The sequence below is a fragment of the Monodon monoceros genome, unplaced genomic scaffold (assembly GCF_005190385.1).
Source record: "Monodon monoceros isolate NGI ecotype Baffin Bay Population unplaced genomic scaffold, NGI_Narwhal_1 Super_Scaffold_11, whole genome shotgun sequence".
NCBI classification, from domain to species: Eukaryota; Metazoa; Chordata; class Mammalia; order Artiodactyla; family Monodontidae; genus Monodon; species Monodon monoceros.
In genome coordinates, this window is record NW_021703767.1 from 47,577,550 (window position 1) to 47,597,806 (window position 20,257).

Below are 20,257 nucleotides of genomic sequence, written 5' to 3' on the forward strand. Positions count from 1 at the left end.
ACGGGCTCTGGGCGCGTGGGCTTCAATAGTTGTGGCACGTGAGCCCAGTAGTTGTGGCTCGCGGGCTCTAGAGAGCAGGCTCTGTAGTTGTGGCGCACGGGCTTAGTTGCTCCGCGGCATGTGGGATCTTCCCCGAACCAGGGCTCGAACCTGTGTCCCCTGCATTGGCAGGCGGATTTTTAACCACTGTACCACCAGGGAAGTCCTTAAAATGTAGCATTTTTATTTTTTTTATTGTTTTTTTTTTGTGTGTGGTACAGGGGCCTCTCACTGTTGTGGCCTCTCCCGTTGCGGAGCATAGGCTCCAGATGCGCAGGCTCAGCGGCCATGGCTCACGGGCCCAGCCGCTCTGCGGCATGTGGGGATCTTCCCGGATCGGGGCACGAGCCCGTGTCCCCTGCATCGGCAGGCAGATTCTCAACCACTGCGCCACCAGGGAAGCCCCCAAATGTAGCATTTTTAAATCAGTTATTTTCCCGTTTAGTCAACACTGCCTTTAAAAAACAAACATAAATTAAAATATAGAAAATGTTGTATTATTACAAACTTTTTAAATTTTCCTTTTATTTTTGTACAAACTTAGTCCTAAAAGTGGTCACATTTAGCTACTTGGCATATTATATGTTTTGTGGTATAAGTTAATGATATTTCATTTTAGTTTAATATCTAGAATAACCAGAGAATAGAATCTAAACAGTGCTCATATTTTATTTTACTTAAGCAATAACAAAGAAGTAATTGGGGGATATTCAACTTTGGAGGCTTTATTTTGCTATATTTAGGGTAATATTTTTCTCATCGTCTTTTTTCAGTCTGCCCTAAATGGGTGAAACTTCGGAAAAACCACAGTGAGAAGAAATCGGTCCTGATGCTGATTATCTGTGGCTCTGCCATCCGAGCCCTGGAGCTCATTAGGTTGAAAGCTTCACCTGTTCCATTTCGTAACTGTTTTCTGAGTAACTGATATGTGCCGAGCTGACAAGTTCTATATGCTGGAGAGCAGCAATAAATAAAATATACAGAGTCCCCTCTCTCATGGAACCTACTTTCCAGTAAGGGAGGCAGACAATAAACAAATAAATATGCATTATAATGTCAAGTAGTGATAAGTTATGTAGGAAAAAAAATAAAGCATGGCAAATGGATAGAAAAAGATGGGGGCTACTTTTAAAAGGGTAGTCACAGAAAGCCTCTTAGGAGATTGACCTATGAGCAGAGACTTAAACAAAGTGAATGAGAACGCCAAGCAGATATCTGGAAGAAAAGTGTTCCAGGCAGAGGGGACATAGGTACAAAAGGCCCTGACATGGAGTGCCATTGGAGGATTTTGAGCAGAGAAGTCACATGATCTGAATAATCATTCTAAAGGATCACTTTGGCTGCTGTGTGGAGAACACACAAGGGTAAAGCAGGGAGATCATACAAGCAATAACCAGTTGGAGAAATAAATGAAAGAAAAGATCTAATTTAAAATAGTAACAAGAAAAAATAGAACGCCAAGGAAAAAACTAGCCAAAATTTAGATGAAGAAAATATTGCATAAGGGATGCAGCAGATCTTAAACAGAAAGGAGTACGATATTGTTGAATAGGAAGATTCAACGTAAAGATGTCTGTTTTACCTAGAATAATCTACAAATTTCACAGATTCCCAATGAAACTCCTATAGAATTGTTTTTTAAACTAGATAAACTAGTTCTATGTTCATATGAGAAAATACAGAAGAAAAAATAGCTGGCGAAATTCTAAAAAAGAATACTAGTGAGGATACTATGCCTATAGTATCTATCAGATTTTTTTAAAAAAAACATATTACAAAGTCTCAATAATTAAGAGTATGGAACTGGCACATGTGTGACAGATCAGAACAGTGGAACAGAACTGAAAGTTCAGAAATAGACCCATATGCATATGAAAGTACAGGATATGGCAAAAGTGAAAAATCTGTAGGGAAAGATGGATTATTTAATAATTGGTATTGGAACAACTGGGTAGCCATCTAAAAAATTAAGCTGTGTTCCATATCTCACTCCTTATACCGAGATAAATGCCAAGTGGACCAAAAATTTATATGTGAAAATTATGTTTTAAAGACAGTTTGTCGGTGCTTTACTAAGTGCCTTCACATACCTTTTCATTTACTGTAGCTTTTGTAGAATAAACAAAAAGGCTTCCACTGGATCTGTAGTAGCGTTCAGCTTTCAGAGAAGAGCTGTCAGAGTAAAATGGGATTTCCTGGGACTCACCCTCTCCCAAGGCCAGGCTCTGCACTGGGCTTTGACCAGAGACAAAACAGGAAAATCCAAGTCCTAAAGAAAAAGGAACTTGATCAAATAGATTAATGTGCAAAGTAGACTCTCGGTAGTTATTTAGCATCTATTTTTCTAAATGAGCTAATCTGACCGTGAATTTAGAAAAGTAGTTTTTTAAGCTTTGTTAATCGTCCTTCAGAACCTTTCTGCTAGGCACACACGTTAAATTGTATCACACACCCTTTCAGTAAAACGAAAGTGTTTCTTTTAACTATTTCTGCTCCAAACATAATTGATCTTCAAGACTCCAGCTGCTTCTGGGCAGCCGTACTTGCTGGTTCTGAAATCATAAGAATTCACACTGACATTTCAGTGTTTTAAAGACTACCCACAGAACTCATTTCAGATTCAAACACTAATGGCAAAGAAGTTGGCCTGGAGGTGGCCTCTTAAAAACAAGTTGTCACATTGATTTGAGTTTTTACTGTACATAAATGCCTTTCTGATGGGCATAGAAGGACTATGTTGTCGTACTTCATTTGCCAATTCTCAGTGTTTCTTTATGTCTTCAGTAATATTATGATCCATTTCAAGGTTAGGTGATTTGCAGAAGGTGATTTCTGAGCAGGCATAACAAACCCTATTCATAAAGGCTAATATTGAATAATTCTAACTTTTGTAAGAATATCTGTTCTCTTGAGAACCATGAATCATGTTAAATATGTCCCTTAGTTGCCCCATTGTCTTCTTAGTTAACCTCGCCATGGAGAAAGCTCATGTGTAAGTACAGACTCGAGTGCAACAGAACGTGTGTAGCATGAGTCACTATTTTGTAAATTCATTTATACCTACTGGTCGGTAATATTTCTCAAGCATATTAATGATATATAAAGGAAAGTAATATTCTGAGCAGTATTCCCATATTCTATTCCCAAACATCAACCAGAAGATTGTTCTTTTATACCCATTTTATACCCATTTATACCCGAAGCATTTCCACATGTAAGATTTTACAGATAAGCTCACTCTGCAAAGTCCATAAAAGTAGGGGGACTGCTCTGAATGAAGGACATAAGCCCTCCTGCTTCTCCCTGCTAGCTTATCCCTGTCCCCGCAGGGCAGCCACACACAGACCTTCGTACATGCCCTTGGGCTCTGTAGAGCACAGGCTGACATCACTGCTAAGATATTTCTCACAAACAATTTTTTTATAGGAACTATACTGCAGAGTTTGAAGATAAATTCTCTGCCAGGGACCTAAAATACAGAACTTTTGTATTGCAGGTGTTAAAAAACAAAATTCAACCAAGTAAATTTGAAGATCACATTGGCTTAACTCAATGATTCATGAATCAGGCAGCACCCAGCCAGCAACTAGAAGGGCACTCCGAGGGGTTGTGCAAAATGAAAGTTTTTAATAGGAGAAAGGGTGGAGGGACTTCCCTGGCAGTGGTTAAGACTCTGCGCTCCCAATGCAGGGGGCACGGGTTCGATCCCTGGTCAGGAACTAAGATCCCACATGCTGCACAGCGCAGCCAGAAAAGAAAGGAAAAAGGGTGGAGCAATGGAGCCATTAACAAAAGAAAAGAAAGACTACGTTTTAGGCCATGACATCTTCTTTTGCGTGGTGGTGGGGGGGGAGGAAATGGCAAGGGTTTTATGTTCCTCTCTGGTATGGAAAGGGCCCACAGGACAGATTACCTTACTGGTGCTTGACCAGAGATTCCAGACTGGTTGATTAAGATTACATTTCTCAGAAAAGTTGAAACTGCAATTAGATGAAGTATTAAATCTGGGTTTTGGTATCATGGGCTTTTAGCATGAGTGACACCATTTTGGGACTGTGGTTTTCATTTTAACACAAGTGAAGGGCAAATCCACATGTTTCAATAATCAAGGAAACCTAAGTAAAGTTAACCGTGTGCCTGAGACTTAGAAGCCAACCCAGATGCCTGCCTGATTAAAGGCCACCCCACTTTCATTCCAGAGATGGACTAACCTGAAAATCAGCATTTTGTGTGTGCATATCTATCCACATACATATGTACATATAGACACACATAAATGTGCATATTATTTTGAATAAATATGGTGTAATACTTAAGATGTAATAAGTGGTCCACATGGCCCTGAATGAGTGATTTTTCTTCTGCATAAATCTATTGCTTTTCATCAGGTCAATGACCGCATTCAGAGGAGACAGCAAAGTCATGAAATTATTCGCAAAACACATAAAGGTAAGCAAGGGCCTGTGGTTCCTAGTCGGGGATGGAAGTGATCCTTAAGGGCCACTTCCAGACCTCGGTTGTTTCACTTCAGCCTCTTTTCCGTATCTCCTTAGGAAGCATGTTCTTTGGTGCCTTCCTTTTGTAACATATTGAACGACCGTTCCGATTTTCTTTGTGTTCCCTGCCTCTGCTCCCACAACAGTCACTACTCCTCTGTGCCCTGAGGTTTCTGTACAGAAGCTGAGGTTTGAGCCCTGGACTCTTTGGAGACTTAACCAGTTTCCCGGGGAGATGCTCTTCTGTCTTGATGTTAACCTTCTTTGCCCTGGAAGTTGACCCTAAACAAGAGTAGCCCCTTTTGCTTTTTTACTTTCTTAGCTTTTAGATTAAATGCTCTAAATTGGACTATGATTGAACTTTCCAATGACTCTTCTTTTCTTTGTTCTCTTCCATTTTGGAATAGGTCCAGGAGCAGGTAAAATTGCTGGAGAAGCGTGTGGTACACCTGGGTGTAGGAACTCCAGGGAGGATTAAAGAACTCATTAAACAAGGTATGAAAAGAGGTAGTGATACTCCTACTCAGAGCTGAGTGTTTGCCTAACGCCCATGTGAGTTTGGGAAACCACATGTGTGATGTAGTGAAATCAGACCTCTGTGTTAATTCAGGAGTTGGAAACTTAGCCTTTAGTCCCTAAAGCCAGCCAGCAGGTGTAGTACAATAGGGAATGATAAGGACTGTGGCAAACTGCGGTACTTATGCCCATCTAAATACATTCAAATTCCAGTTGCTTTAAGCAGTTTAGTGGGTCCACAATCTATTCCACCGATTTGCAGCCTCTGGAATTTGTATAGCTGAATGTGTTGAATATTTCCCTCTCACTTAATTGAGTCTCGGCTCCCCAAGACTCCCATTCCAATTGAGGGCTGGTATAGAAGATATGTTGAAACAAAAATGCAGTTTCTATGGATGAAATACAAGCACTGTAGAACACTTCTTGCGAATGTGTTTCTCTTTTAGTGCTTTACCCAGAAAGTATTCCAGACGTCATCCACCAGTGGGTTTTTTTTTTTTTTTTTTTTTTTTTGCGGTACGTGGGCCTCTCACTGCTGTGGCCTCTCCCATTGCGGAGCACAGGCTCCGGACGTGCAGGCTCAGAGGCCATGGCTCATGGGCCCAGCCGCTCCGCAGCATGTGGGATCCTCCTGGACCGGGGCACGAACCCGTGTCCCCTGCATCGGCAGGCGGACTCTCAACCACTGTGCCACCAGGGAAACCCCACCGGTGGGTTTTTATAGTTTGTTGACCTTCTCAAAGCCAGTAACCTAAAAACCTGCTGACCTGCTGATGATCTTAGTACATGTTCTACCTTACCTGCCAGACAGATTAAAGATTTCTTTTAAATACTCATTTCCAAATTACTTGTTTAACAACTTTATTTTATAACTGCCTGGAGCTATTCCTGGATTTTTACGTATCTAAAAGTAATGTGTTCATCAATATAATATCTCAGTATAGAGATGGTCATTTGCAAGGAAGCAAACAAGAGCTAAAATTACTAGTGTTTCTCTCCAGATGAAAACCTTGGGTAAGTGAAAACACTATATGCAGAGGTCTGTGCAATTACAAGGAAGTAGCAAACTTAGTGGCCCCAGGCAAGGAAGGGAAACAAATATTTTTTGAGTTCCTACTTGTACTCAGTGCTGTGCTAGACACCCTCACATATCTCATTTAGTACTCAAAGCATCCTTGCAGGCTAGTATTCTTATTTCTTATGAGAGAAAACTGAAGCTTGGAGGGTCATGTAGCCCCTTCCAAGATTTCTCATTCTAGGCCTTCCTGGTTCCAGAGGCTTTCCCCCTCCAGGAGCTCCTGATCCAATTGAAGAGATAAATGTGCATAAGATGAGACTGACGACATGAGGCAGTAAATGCCAAGGTCCAAACAAGCACTTCTAAGTCCTACAGGAGTTGAAATGAGGGAGAGATTGTTATGGTGGCTGAATCTGCAGGGAAGTCTTTACAGAGGAAAGGATCTTTAACTGATCTTTGAAGTATGGGTAGGATTAAAATAGGATCTTTTTAATATACTTTAAAGTATGGAGATGTGAGAAAAGCATTCAGGAATGGGACAACAGCTGAATCAAAAGCAGGCAGGCAGATACATGGGGTATATCCAAAGGAGACAATAAATAGTCAATACGTGTTGAGGTTAAGAGCCCCTATTATAGACTCAAATCTATGGATGCAAATCCCAGGTCCAGCAGCTTGCCAGCTCTGTGACTTGGCAGGTTTCTTAACCTTTCTAAAACTGTTTCTTTATCTGAATGACATAGATAGTAATAGCACCTACCTCAAATGATTGTTATGCCAATAAAAAGCTAAACACAGTGAGTGTTACACCTTAAGAACTCAACAAATACTAGTTATTACTTTTATTAAAGAGACCACTTTTCTTGGTTGGAGACTTCGTGGGCTGTGGTAGCCTGTGCTTCAGTTGGAAAGAAAGTCAGATTTTGGAGGAAGGCCCTTGCACAGTGATTGGCTGGATTTTTGTCTTGTGGCCCTAGGAGGGTGTTGGAAGCGAAGGCGCAGGTGAGAGGTGCTCATAGTCCATCCATGAGACGCGGAGGTGGGAGAGATTGGCTGGGCAGCTGGGAGTCCAGAGATGCGCCCTCCCTCTCCCACAGCTCTTAGCCAAAGACTCACCTCTCCCCTTCCTGGATTCCACATGTTTTGTATGTGCCGCCAGCTCCCGCAGGCAACAGGGCCACTCTTCTCCATATTTAATATTTAAAAGAGAGAGAGAGAGAGAGAGAAAACGAAGTTGTCCAGACTGTTGAAATTATATTTCTACAGAGTTTTGAAAACTCACTGTGAAAGCTTATTTCATCTAAGGAGTGGAAAAATCATTTAAGGAGCTGTTGATTTATTTATAATACTAATGAAAATAACTCTTCTGATTCTGATTGGATGAATGGTTTAATATTCATTGACTACAGATGTTAGGCTACATACAAAGTGTTTAAAGAGAACAATTCCAGCGCTCCAAAAACTGAAAGTCTAACAAAGCAAGACAAATGGCACATAGCTCATTTTATATAGCTGTTTATGACTTAAGATGTTTATATATATGATATATTAAGGAGAGTTTCCAAACATCAAAAGGTATTCCATAACATTGGGATCAGTACACTTACAGACAGAATTGTATTGTTTTATTTAATAAGGAAAGGGATTTTCTAATTATAAGAGCCTTTGTAAAATGCAAAAAGGTACAGAAAAGAAAATAGGTCACTTTAGAGGTAATGTCTTGTCAGTTAATATTAAATATATTTCCTTTCAGTCTTTTTTCTATGCATTTATCTATATTTTTTATAAATGGAGATCATACTGCATATCATAACTTTATAACCTGTCTTCTCTACTTAATATATCCCATGAGAACTTTGCTTGTCATCAAATAGTTTTAATTTTTCATTTTTAATGGCTGCATAATATTCTATTGAGTTTTTTTCCAGTTTGTTGAGATATAATTGACATATAACATTGTATTGGCCAAGGTGTACAACATGATTTGGTATATGTGATGTGTAAAGTGATTACTACAGTACGTTTAGTTAACGTCAGTCACTTCATATTGTTACAATTTTTTTTCTTGTCATGAGAACTTTTAGGATCTACTGTCTTAGCAACTTTCACATATACAGTACAGCATTGTTAACTATACTCACCATGCTGTACTTTACATCCCCAGTACTTATTTATCTTATAACTGGAAGTTTTTACCTTTTGACCACCTTCATCTATTTCTCCCACCTCTTACCTCTGGCACCCAGCACCAATCTTTTCTCTGTACCTATGAGTTCATTTTTGTTTTTTGTTTTTTTTTAGATTCCACATATATGTAAGATCATACAGTATTTGTCTTTCTCTATCTGACCTATTTCACTTAGTATAATGCTGTCAAGGTCCCTCCACGTTGTCACAAGTGGCAGGATTTTCTTCTTTTTTATGGCTGAATAATATTGCTGTGTTTGTGTGTGTGTGTGTGACATATTCTTTATATATTCATTTGTCAATGGACACTTAGGTTGTTTCCAAATCTTGGCTTTTGGAATTAATGTAGCAGTGAACATGGGAGGTACAGATATCTTTTCAAGACAGTGATTTCATTTCCTTTGGATATATACCCAGAAGTGGAGTTGCTGGATCATAGGGTAGTTCTATTTTTAATTTTTAGAGAAACCTCTATACTGTTTTCCATAATGACTGCACAAATTTACAATCCCACCAGCAGTACACAAGTTCCTTTTTCTCCATAACCTTGCCTGTACTTGTTATCTCCTGTCTTTTTGATAAGTCATTCTAACGGGTATGAGGTGATAACTCATTGTGGTTTTGATTTGTGTTTCCCTGATGATTAGTGATGTTGAGCTCCTTTTCATGTACTTATTGGCCATTTGGATGTCTCCTTTGGAAAAACTGTATATTCAGTTCCTCCACCCATTTTTAAATCAAATCATTTGGGGGTTTTGGTTGGGGGGGGGTTTGTTTGTTTGTTTTTTGCGGTATGCGGGCCTCTCACTGCTGTGGCCTCTCCCGTTGTGGAGCACAGGCTCCGGATGCGCAGGCTCAGCGGCCATGGCTCACGGGCCTAGCCGCTCTGTGGCATGTAGGATCTTCCCGGACCGGGGCACGAACCCATGTCCCCTGCATCGGCAGGCAGACTGTCAACCACTGCGCCACCAGGGAAGCCCCAAATCATTTGGTTTTTTGCCCTTGAGTTGTATGAGTTCTTTATATATTTTGGATATTGACCCCAAGTTATATTGGTGTTTAGCAATTCTATTATGGTAGGATATTTGGGTTGTTTCTAATTTGTTTTGCTATTATAAGTAATACACAGTGATCATCTTTATAAGTAACTATGCTTAAGTTTCTGGTGTTTTATTGGGATATGTCAGAGAAGGAGAGTTATTTTATCAAACAGTAAGCATTTTAAAGCTCCTATTATATAATGTCCAGTTGCCTTCCAGAGAGGCTGTACCTGTTTGCTGTCCCATCAGCAGTCAATTATTTTTTTTGTTTTGTTTTTGTTTTTGGGGGTTTTTGTGCGGTACGCGGGCCTCTCATTGTTGTGGCCTCTCCCGCTGCAGAGCACAGGCTCCAGATGCGCAGGCTTAGCGGCCATGGCTCACGGGCCTAGCCCCTGCGCGGCATGTGGGATCTTCCTGGACGGGGGCACGAACCCGTGTCCCCTACAACGGCAGGCAGACTCTCAACCACTGCGCCACCAGGGAAGCCCAGCAGTCAATTATTTTTAAGGGAACGCTATCAACCCATTGTCTTTCTTAATTTCCATCATTTTTAATTTACAGAGAGAGTTCTAAATAAGAGGCATTGTAGTTATAAGAAGCATGAAAAAGTCTTTAGGGCAGAGGGGAAATTATTGAAATAGCCAATATTGAGGGGAAGTGCTGAAGGATAAAGGAAGGCTTCATTATGTTTCCAGGTGTGATAGCTTGGGGCAGTGGGCAGAACGTGTAGAATGGGAAAAACTAACTGCCCAACTCTGAGACCTCTGAGGAACAGACAACCCCTGAGGTCCCCTCCAGCCCCACACTCCATAATTGTCTCTAGATACACAGGAAGACAGCAGGAATGAGTCCTTAAGTGGTTTACCAGTCTCCTCAAAGGATAGCAGGCTTTGAATAGAGCCCATTCATCTTAATTTTCCTTTTTGCCTGAAATTAACCTCCCAACCCTGTCCTCATCCTTCTGCCGACTCACCTCTTCAGAGTCACGCAGACTCCGTTGGATTCAACTCCTCTGAAGGGTCACTATCCCAAATTGCAAGGATATGTCTTATCAAATCCCTGTCGGGAATGACACTTTACCCTCTGGGGCTTCATGAAATGGAGGCTTGGGATTGATTCTTTGCCAGAACTTGAGCATTTCAGGAGCTTAGCAAGAGCAGCTTCCCTGCTTCGCTGAGAATCAGTGATAAGATTGTAAGGAGAGTAAGTCTCTGAGTGCTGCATTTGTTTTCCATCAGACAGGGACAGCACTTAACGTGCAGAGATTAGTTGCTGGGGGAAAAAAGAGCAAATGAGGCAAAAAAGCAACCAGAGGAATAAAAAATCATTTTAATAAGCTTATGTCATAAGTTCTTTAATGTAGCAACTCTCTCCCTGTCTCTTTCAGGTGGCCTTAATTTGAACCCCTTAAAGTTTCTGGTTTTTGACTGGAATTGGAGAGATCAGAAGTTGAGAAGGATGATGGACATTCCCGAGGTACCATGTTACTAGCAATCCAGCAATTGCCTTTAATCTTTTTTTTTTTTCAATCTGAACTTGAGTTCAAACACAGCAGTAAAGTCTTTGACATGGGGAACCAGCACATTCTGGGCTTTGAAATTATTTCTTTTAACTCTGAAGTAACTACAATTATAGAGACCATCTCACCCCTTACACATAACTGTATCCTTTCCATGTGTTTTATAGGAATCAGCTTTTTTTCTTCATTAAATGACCAGTGGCCTCTGCCACTGGAAGATCTAGAGGACTTGGCATATTTCCCTGTGCCTTGTTTTAGAGACATAATCGTCTTTGCCTTTTCATCCTTATCAATGTACTTGGAGGTGGGGGAGCACAAACTTGCCTCATTGCCTGCATCTCCACGTACCCAAAAACCCGCTTACTTAAATTAGAGGGCTATTTTGGTTTTGGGGAGTGGGGAAATTTTTTTGATGTCTCAATGGATTAAAACCGATTGAATACTGAACAGGAACAGCATTAGCTCATTATATATTTATGAAAGTAATCCATTATCATCATAATGTGAAAAATTGAGGGACTTCCCTGGTGGCACAGTGGTTGAGAATCTGCCTGCCCATGCAGGGGACACAGGTTCGAGCCCTGGTCTGGGAAGATCCCACATGCCACGGAGCACCACAACTACTGAAGCCCACGTGCTCTAGGGCCCGCATGCTGCAACTATGGAAGCCCACGCACCTAGAGCCCATTTTCCACAACAAGAGAAGCCACGGCAATGAGAAGCCCATGCACCACAATGAAGAGTACCCCTGCTGCCCGCAACTGGAGAAAGCCCACATGCAGCAACAAAGACCCAATGCAGCTAAAAATAGATTTTAAAAAATAATTAAAGGGTTTCCCTGGTGGCGCAGTGGTTGAGAGTCCGCCTGCTGATGCAGGGGACACGGGTTCGTGCCCCAGTCCGGGAAGATCCCACATGCCGCGGAGCGGCTAGGCCTGTGAGCCATGGCCGCTGAGCCTGCGCGTCCTGAGACGGGAGAGGCCCTGCAACGGGAGAGGCCCTGCAACGGGAGAGGCCACAATGGGAGAGGCCACAACAGTGAGACACAACCTACCACAAAAAAAAAAAAAAAAAAATTAAAATTTAAAAAAAAGAAAGAAAAATTGATTTGCCACCCACCATGTTATCATGTAGCTAATCTTTCAATCTAGCCTGATGCTTAGAAGTAGCTCTTGGAGAGAATAGGGTTGTGCAGTAATAAACGTGGCTGCCAGTCACCAACCAGAAATAAATCACGGCAGTAACTATCAAAGAAGCTTGCAATCATTCCTCCAAACATGTTGAATGAATTAACTTACTATATAAAACTATATCCTCAGAATGACCAAACCTGATTATAATTGACTGGCGAGTTAAGCTAAAAACCGTTTTCTCACTTCCCTGCACACACACATACACATACACACACACAGACACACACACACATACACATACACAGTCTCCTGAACTGTTGTTTTTTTTTTTTTAATTAATTTATTTATTTTTGGCTGCGTTGGGTCTTCGTTGCTGCCCGCGGGCTTTCTCTAGTTGCAGCAAGCGGGGGCTACTCTTTGTTGCGGTGCGTGGGCTTCTCATTGCGGTGGCTTCTCTTGTGGAGCACGGGCTCTAGGCGCACGGGCTAAAGTAGTTGTGGCACAAGTGCTCAGTAGTTGTGGCTTGCGGGCTCTAGAGTGAAGGCTCAGTAGTTGTGGCGCATGGGCCCAGTTGCTCCGCAAAATGTGGGATCTTCACGGACCAGGGCTCGAACCCATGTCCCTGCATTAGCAGGAGGATTCTTAACCACTGCACCACCAGGGAAGTCCCCTGACTGGTTTTTTTTGTTGTTTTTTTTTTTTGCGGTACGTGGGCCTCTCACTGTTGTGGCCTCTCCCATTGCGGAGCACAGGCTCCGGACGCGCAGGCTCAGCGGCCATGGCTCACGGGCCCAGCCGCTCCGTGGCATGTGGGATCTTCCCGGACCAGGGCATGAACCCGTGTCCCCTGCATCGGCAGGCGGACTCTCAACCACTGCGCCACCAGGGAAGCCCCCCTGACTGGTTTTTTAAAACTAATTTAACCAACTTGATGTCAGGCACATGAGGTCATATTTGATTATTTCAGTTATAATGTTAAACCTGAGTAAACCATCACTAGTTTTCTAATTATAATAATGAGGGAGAAATGGTATTCAAAAAAACCATTTTAACCCATACTTATTTTTATTGTGATGATGTCATTATTAACAGTTATCCTGCATTAAAATATTGTGTATAGTCTATAGGCACACTTTGGATATTTTGAAAAAGATTTTTCTATGAGGTTTTATGTTGAATGTTGTACAAACAAAAGGACATCTTAATGAAATTGATGTCTTATATAGTACCGCTTCCTTTACTTACGTAAATATTTCAACTCTGAATAAAATGCAGGTTTTGCTCTTCCTGATTCTGGCCATAACAGCTGCATAAATACCAGGGACTCCAGATGGTTGAATTTATTCACCAAGAGCATCTTTTCTTGATCTTAAACTTTTTTTTTCTTTTCTCTCACTTAGATAAGAAAGGAGGTTTTTGAAATTCTGGAAATGGGAGTCCTGAGCCTATGCAAGTCAGAATCTTTGAAGCTGGGCCTTTTCTAAGTCTGGGTCCTAATGAAAATTCCTGTGTTCATGGTGGGATTTGCATGGCTCTGGCCCATTGCAAGCAGTTGGTAAATATCAGCTATTGTTTTATTAAATTGATTGTATCACCAGATGGATCACTGGGAATCTTAGGTGGGGATTCCTTTACAAAAATGAATCTGTCCTTTGCCAACTCCCTTGTGTAATAAAGTATCACTGGCTTGTGTGTGATTTTTGTTAAGCAGACTGAGTTTTTCTTTCACCAACTGGCTTCTGATGTGACTGTACAAGAGAGGGAAAGAGCATCTGGGCAGCCTCAGGCAAGCCCCTTCCCTCTCTGGGCCTGTTTCATCAGCTGTGAAATGGGAATACTATCTTGCAGGATTGCTGAGGATTTCATGAGATGGTATGTGTGGAACAGATTTGAAACTGTGATGCCTAGTTAGTCCCAGTGTGAAGGGTGGCAGTGGTACTACTGGTGGAAAGAGCTGCAAGGATATGTGGCACTTTGTAAACAAATAAAAGACAACAGTGTAACTACGACTGTCTTATTCATTTATTTAATTCTTTGTTTTGAGATAATTTCACACTTACAGAAATGCTGCAAAAACAGTATAAAGAATTTCCATATTCCCTTCCCCTAGCATCCCCCAATGTTAAGGTCTTGTATAACTGTAGTACAGTTATCAAAACTAAGAAATCAACATGGGTACAATACAATTAACTAAACTACAGACTTTATTTGGATTATACCAGTTTTACCACTGATGTCCTTTTTCTATTCCAGGATCCAGTGAAGGATCCCACATTGCATATAAGTTTCCTAAGAAGAATATATATAGTCTGTCACAGTTAATCATTAAAATAGTTCTGGAGGAAACGTCTTTATATTTTATAGATGATTAAACTGAATCTCAGAAATGACACACACTACTTTAAGTAGCAGAAGCAGAAGTCAAACCCAGATCTCCTGTATTCACTTCAGGACACCATGGTTATCTATCTGGGGAGTCGGGCATATATAACAAATGAGATAATAAAGCAAACAGATGCCACTACTGGTATATGAAGTTGCACATTCAAATATTGTGAAATGTTAAAGGAGTCCAGCAGCGTAGCACATCACACTCCGGCAAATCACATGCTTCCACGCACCAGCGACTTGCTATTTGTGCACCTCTGTGGGCTAGAAGCCACACACGGGGATTCAAAGGATAGGGGAACACGTTCCATCCTGCAGGACTCTGGCTCAAGCTCAACAAGTTAAAGGAAAAAGAAAGAAAGCCACCACAGCATGAGAATTCATTCAAGCTATAGCTAAACTTAGCCCTTTGGGGGCTGACCCTCCCCCAAGTAAGAGAGAATTCTGCCTTCCAACTGAAACATCGGCTCATCCTGCCTGATGACCTTCAAACTGTGACATCGGCTCTCCCTGGTTCTATGGCAGCTTTTGGCCTTCAAACTCAAACTGGAGGGACATCAGCTCTGCAGATTTTGGACTTGCCAGCCTCCTCCGTAATCACGTGAGCCAATTCTTTATGATAGATCTATATATACATTTAGATCTATTGGTTCTGTTTCTCCGGAAAACCCTAATATACTCCTGTGAAGCACCTTTTAGTTTGGGATTTTGGTTAGGTTGGTTTTGTTGTTTTATAAAAAGCCTAAGAAATACTGTTCTTGATTTGTTACTGTAATGACCCTTCTGATAGGTGTTACATATGTACTATAATCACACCCAAAGTTGGAACAAGTACCTAGATTGCAAACATACCCGATATTTTGTAGGCCAACTCTGCACACATAATCTAATCTCACAGGCTGTTGCTGCCTTTTAAACTCAAGTTCTTGACCATGCTTATTTAATAAAACAAACAGTAGATATGAACTCCGAGTGTTCACTGCCGTCTTCTCACACAGATCTGTCTGATACCAACAGCCATACTCGTCACCACCTCCAAGCCAGATTCAAATGGCTTGCTGAAAAGTCCCCATGGGTGTTCTGCTTTTTTTCCAGTTTTGCAAGGGGAAGCTTTGACTCTGAATTGGAAACCTCCCAGTGTAAGTAATTGCATTTGTTTTGTATTCTTTTAAACTAGGTAGATTTGCCAAAGTCATTGTCTTCTTTAATACAAAAATAGTCCAACATATGGCTTCTCTGCCGAATGTTAATAGAAAAAGGAAAATTAGAAACTCACATCCACCTAATTTTTTTAAAATCCTAATTCTACATCTTAAATGCATCTTGAAGAGGAAGTAATTATTAATAGCGTAATGAAAATGATGTTAGTGGATTTCCAATAAGTGAAAAAAAACCCCAATAATACCATATTGCAATATTGAACATTTAAGTGATTATCTATTTTGCTCTTCCTTTCTCTTGCATCATTTGGGCTACTTCAAAGCGCATGCTTGAGGAAAGGTTAGGAGGAGATGTTTTTCATCCACGCTTTCTGCCAGAGCCTTTCTTATGGATGAAAAAATTGGAAACTACTGAGATTAGTCATCTGTGTTCTGCAATCCCTGTTTGCTTCTCCCTTCCTCATTATCACAAAGAGCAAAGTTAGCTGTAATCTGAGAGCATTTTCCCAACTTAGTTTATATTCACGTTAAAGGACAGCCACATTTGGGGAAAGCTGACAGCACTCACTTCTATTATTTGTATTAATCTTGAAGGATTTGGGCAAGTTCTTAAGGATAAATCCATTTTCCCCCTTTCAGGAAGGGTTGCCCTGAATTAGCCACCACGTCCCAGAAATAGCCCGTTGTAACTGCTTCCCAGTGTTGCCAGATGTTGGTTTATACAGACCTGCTGGAGACTCTTCCTCCTAGGCGTGGCAGTTAGCACAACAAGTTTTTTGAGCCTACGTAAAACATACCCAACAATGGCTGATTGAAGGGAGCTGTGGAAATCGGGTCTGGTTAAGAAATAATTCCAGAAAGCAGAAAGACTTTGCGAGTGCAAAGGAAGATTCACGTAATTCTCAATATTACCATTATGTGGTATTACTCTGAGCAGTAATGTTATAAATGTCTCAAAAGTATATCTGGGTCACCCGCAGTACCACAATGAAGAGGAAATCCCAGGACTGCCCGTCCAGATTGCCAGACAACAGTGCCGTGAAGCAGCAGCAGTTGCCCGCCTACCGGCTACAGCTCTCAGCCAACAAAATCCTCTCTGGCTTTTTTGCCACAGGCGTGTTCTGCCTTGGAGTGGGCGTCATCCTTCTGTTGTCTGCAAAGACCATCAAGGAAGTAGAGGTGTGTCCCATCTCACTTTTTGGATGCAATTTCTAAGAATTTTCAGCTTTCGGACTATAAAGAGTGGTCAGTTTGAGAACCCAGCCCCCCAACAGGGAAGCAGATGAGACTGGAGCATCCCTTTGTCAGCTGGCAGGTGCAGATGGTGAAAGAGCCTCTATGTGGTGGCTTTGTTCATCCCTTCTCCCTCTTGAGGACAACTACTCTCACACTGGTCAGTTCAGCCACCTTTGTTTGCAGGGGCCTGGCAAAGTCAGGAGCTTTTTATGCTGGCAGAGTACCGGGCAAGTGACTGGTAGAGGCGGGAGGAGAGGCAAGACCAAATGACTGCCAGGGACCCGTGAATCATATCGATAAAAAGAGCGAAGAGCCAAAGATATAGGTATTAATTTTACCCCGCTTTCAAGCATTGTGTCTTTCCCTTTGCAAATAAATTCCATCTGAGATCATCGCTTTAATCCAGGAAAGGCAAGAACACAAATCTTTCTGGCCTCTGAAGGATACTTAGCAAAATAAACCAAGTTCGACTCAGAGTGAGAAAAGTGGAAGTTGAGCAGTGAACCCCTCAGTTACAAGCCTTTTGCCGATTTGACAACAAGCTGTTGGAGGATGAGAAGCCCAGTAGCTGGTCTGGGGAGGGGGAGCTCAGATCTGGTCTGAGGCCATGCCCGCATTTGGTCTAATAAATTAAGTACATGTTTCATGCAAATCAGCTCAGCAGGTTATGCGACATCCCAGACCGTATGACCTCCACTCTGAAGGCAGCCATGGAAAGCTCATGTATTCCCTCTCCCCGCATAGGCGAGTGGCAAAATTACCATGAAGGCCAAGTCTGTCAACCCTGATTTAACGTTCATGAGTGTCTGAAGGTGCTCAGAGTCCTTCTGGGTGTGTAGATGAGTAAGGTTTATAAGAGTTGAACTCCATCCTCAACGACCTAACGATAGAGTAAGTAAGGTAGTGTGTTCTAAGAACAGAGAGCTCAGCCACGGCTGGCTTGTTTGCCATATCCACAACCCCTTCCTTGCATGTCGCCAGTGCATAATAGGCACACACTTACTCAAAGAATGGATTATGGCAAATAGCGAGGACTTCAAAGAAGAAGATTGCATTTTAGGTCCCACTCCTCCTACCAACACACACTGCTCTCTTGCCTTTCCACTGAAATTTTCTGTACCCCACCCCCCAGCTCCTGGCAGGTGCCCCTAAGTCCTCTTGAGTCCTCCAGGGTGGTAATGTAAACCACCAGGCCCCACCAAGTGAAAAAGGCAAAATGGCAAGAGGGAAGTAAACTTGCCTTGTTGAAGGCGATAGCAAAGTAATTGGCTTACAAGGTTGATATTCATTTCCATAAAGTTCATCCTGTTTACTGTTCTATTTTCTCCTTCACCAACCCCTTTATTTCTGGTTCTTCTCCTCCCCTTCCCATGTCCTTCCAACTTCCTCCCTTCTGGGCACCCATCCCCACCCTCTTTGAAGTGCAGCCTCCATTAAGAGACAGCAATTGCTGAATGATGTCACCTTAGCGATGTGAGGAGAACCTCACTCCATGGTTGGCCAAGGCCACTCTGCAAACAGCTTTCAACAGAATGATTTTATCATGATGTTATATATTTTTTCAATGATTTTATTGAAATTTTATACATCCTGAGTATCAGGATGTATAAGGTGTATCCCAGGCCAGTGTGGTCAACACACACCTAGTAGAAGAGCTCGGAGCTGGCTTTCCTCTTCGCACTTAGCCCTGGGGCACAACGAGAATGTGCCCTTTTTGCAGTTTACTTTAAGCAAGAATGATAATTCCTGCCTTTCCAAAATTCTGTGAGGACCAGACTATGATCTTTGCTGTCATTTTAGAGCTATAGGTTTGAGCAGCAAAAGTAGACAGTAGATCAAAGGCATGTTTCCCTCATAAAATGTTTAGAGCTAGAAAGCACCTTGGATATCATCTACTCAAAAATTACTTGATCATGAAAGACATTTTTTTTCTAATTCGGTATTGATAGAACTCTCTCAAGGATCCATGGATTAGTGTGTATACTACTAAAATGACCTCACAAATCAATTAATTGCTAGCCAAAATGATGCTAATGAACAATGTGGGCCCTGGAACTCAGGATCAGAGACTGGCTGAACTAGCACCCGTTTCCTCAGTCACAGTTCAGTGTGCTATTGATAGATCTCAATTAGGTACAGCCGTGTTCTTCAATGCTTTTAAAAAATTAGAATGCAGTGTCACTAACAGAAAAGGCATCAGTATTTTTTAAAAAAAGAGTTCAAGTCTTGCTGCATACTTAAAGAATGATTTAAGTAAATATAAGCATCTAAGTACAATTAAGTAGCCTTTTGGCTAATCTTTAATTTAGTATCCACACTTTACCTCTTTGACTTCCAAACACCCAGTGGCTTTGCAAGCATTGAAAATTCCTTCTTTCTTTCTTGTTGCTCTTCTCTCCCAAAGAATCTAAAATCCCATTGGCAATTTACTGAAGAGAAAGCCAGTCCCTTGCTTCCCTGTTCCTTTCCCATTCCCAGACTTTTCTAATGACTCCTCAACACAGTGAGGAAAAAGCAGCAGCGACCAGCAGGACCTCACAACCACCGCTGGGAGCCTGAGATGAGTGTTTCCTGGAGCGGAAGGGAAATGCACAGCCTCGTGGCCTCTCTCTGAGCCCCCCTTCCCCACCCTCCTTCCAGCTCCGTCTTCACATAACTGAGTCCTTGAGCCAGAGCTCACAGGATTTGCCCATTCGGGACCCACTACCCTTTTTTAAAGAGTCCACTTATACCATTTTGCACAGAACTTAACTTTAAAAAACAATATAACAACATTTTAAAAACAATTGCTTCACAATACATCGATAACTCTACATTTTGGAAACATTTCTTTTTTCTATGTTTGGTCATTTTTAAAAACTTCCTCTAGATACCATGTAGAATAATTCACTAGTATAAATATTTTCCATACAATAAAATGGAAAAACAGTGAAGTGACTTTCCCATAACGCTGATTAGACTCAGGCTGCAGGCCCAGTTCTCATGAGCCACTGACTAATATTTTCCTAGTGGTAACTTTTTATGATGGAGGCATAAGGCTTCATCACAGCAGGTTACATAAATATGTAGTAGAAACCCTGAACTCCAAGTAAGTGGCAAAATGCAGCTGGGTCCCAAAATGAAAGGCTGTAAGGAGACCCACTCGTCCCACACATCCGCAGAGCTGACCTTGGTTCATGTCCCAGATAGCATGCCCTTGACCTAGAAAGCTTGGAGACTTTGATGGACTCAGGACTTTAATTTTAAGATATGTACTCACATCCCTTTTTTATTAATAATTATTATTTTCCCTGCCTGACAGATTAATTACACAGAAAAATGTGCAAATTGTGCAAAACTGCGGGAAAATGCCGCTAATTTTGACAAAGAATGCAACTGCTCTATTCCCTTTGTCCTTCCAGAGACAATGAAGGTAAGTGAGATTCAAGAGCCTTCAATTGGCTATATGCTGCTCTCCTCCTATTTAACATGTGGCAGTAAATTCATGATCTCCACCAAATGCTTTCCAAAACTGAAAATACAAGA

The 20,257-nt window shown here is 41.6% G+C and overlaps 2 protein-coding genes across 6 annotated transcripts in view; both read left to right on the top strand.

Moving 5' to 3' along the window:
• Positions 1-13,943, top strand: part of CMSS1 (cms1 ribosomal small subunit homolog) — a 381,357-nt gene extending 367,414 nt beyond the window's left edge. Inside the window, exons 6-10 of one of the 3 annotated variants that reach the window (XM_029215234.1) lie at positions 813-915; positions 4,428-4,488; positions 4,943-5,030; positions 10,684-10,772; positions 13,349-13,645. In XM_029215234.1, the coding sequence (XP_029071067.1) occupies positions 813-915; positions 4,428-4,488; positions 4,943-5,030; positions 10,684-10,772; positions 13,349-13,432 (425 nt within the window). In that variant the 3' untranslated portion in view covers positions 13,433-13,645. Of the gene's footprint in view, positions 1-812; positions 916-4,427; positions 4,489-4,942; positions 5,031-10,683; positions 10,773-13,348 lie in introns of all 3 variants that reach the window. The other 2 variants (XM_029215235.1, XM_029215236.1) reach the window with 2 other exon arrangements.
• A 347-nt stretch (positions 13,944-14,290) lies between these two features.
• Positions 14,291-20,257, top strand: part of LOC114890912 (cell cycle control protein 50C-like) — a 28,125-nt gene continuing 22,158 nt past the window's right edge. The window contains exons 1-4 of one of the 3 annotated variants that reach the window (XM_029214851.1): positions 14,291-14,937; positions 15,335-15,475; positions 16,477-16,675; positions 20,034-20,144. In XM_029214851.1, coding sequence (XP_029070684.1) covers positions 16,484-16,675; positions 20,034-20,144 — 303 coding nt within the window. In that variant the 5' untranslated portion in view covers positions 14,291-14,937; positions 15,335-15,475; positions 16,477-16,483. Of the gene's footprint in view, positions 14,938-15,334; positions 15,476-16,444; positions 16,676-20,033; positions 20,145-20,257 lie in introns of those variants that run through there. The other 2 variants (XM_029214850.1, XM_029214849.1) reach the window with 2 other exon arrangements.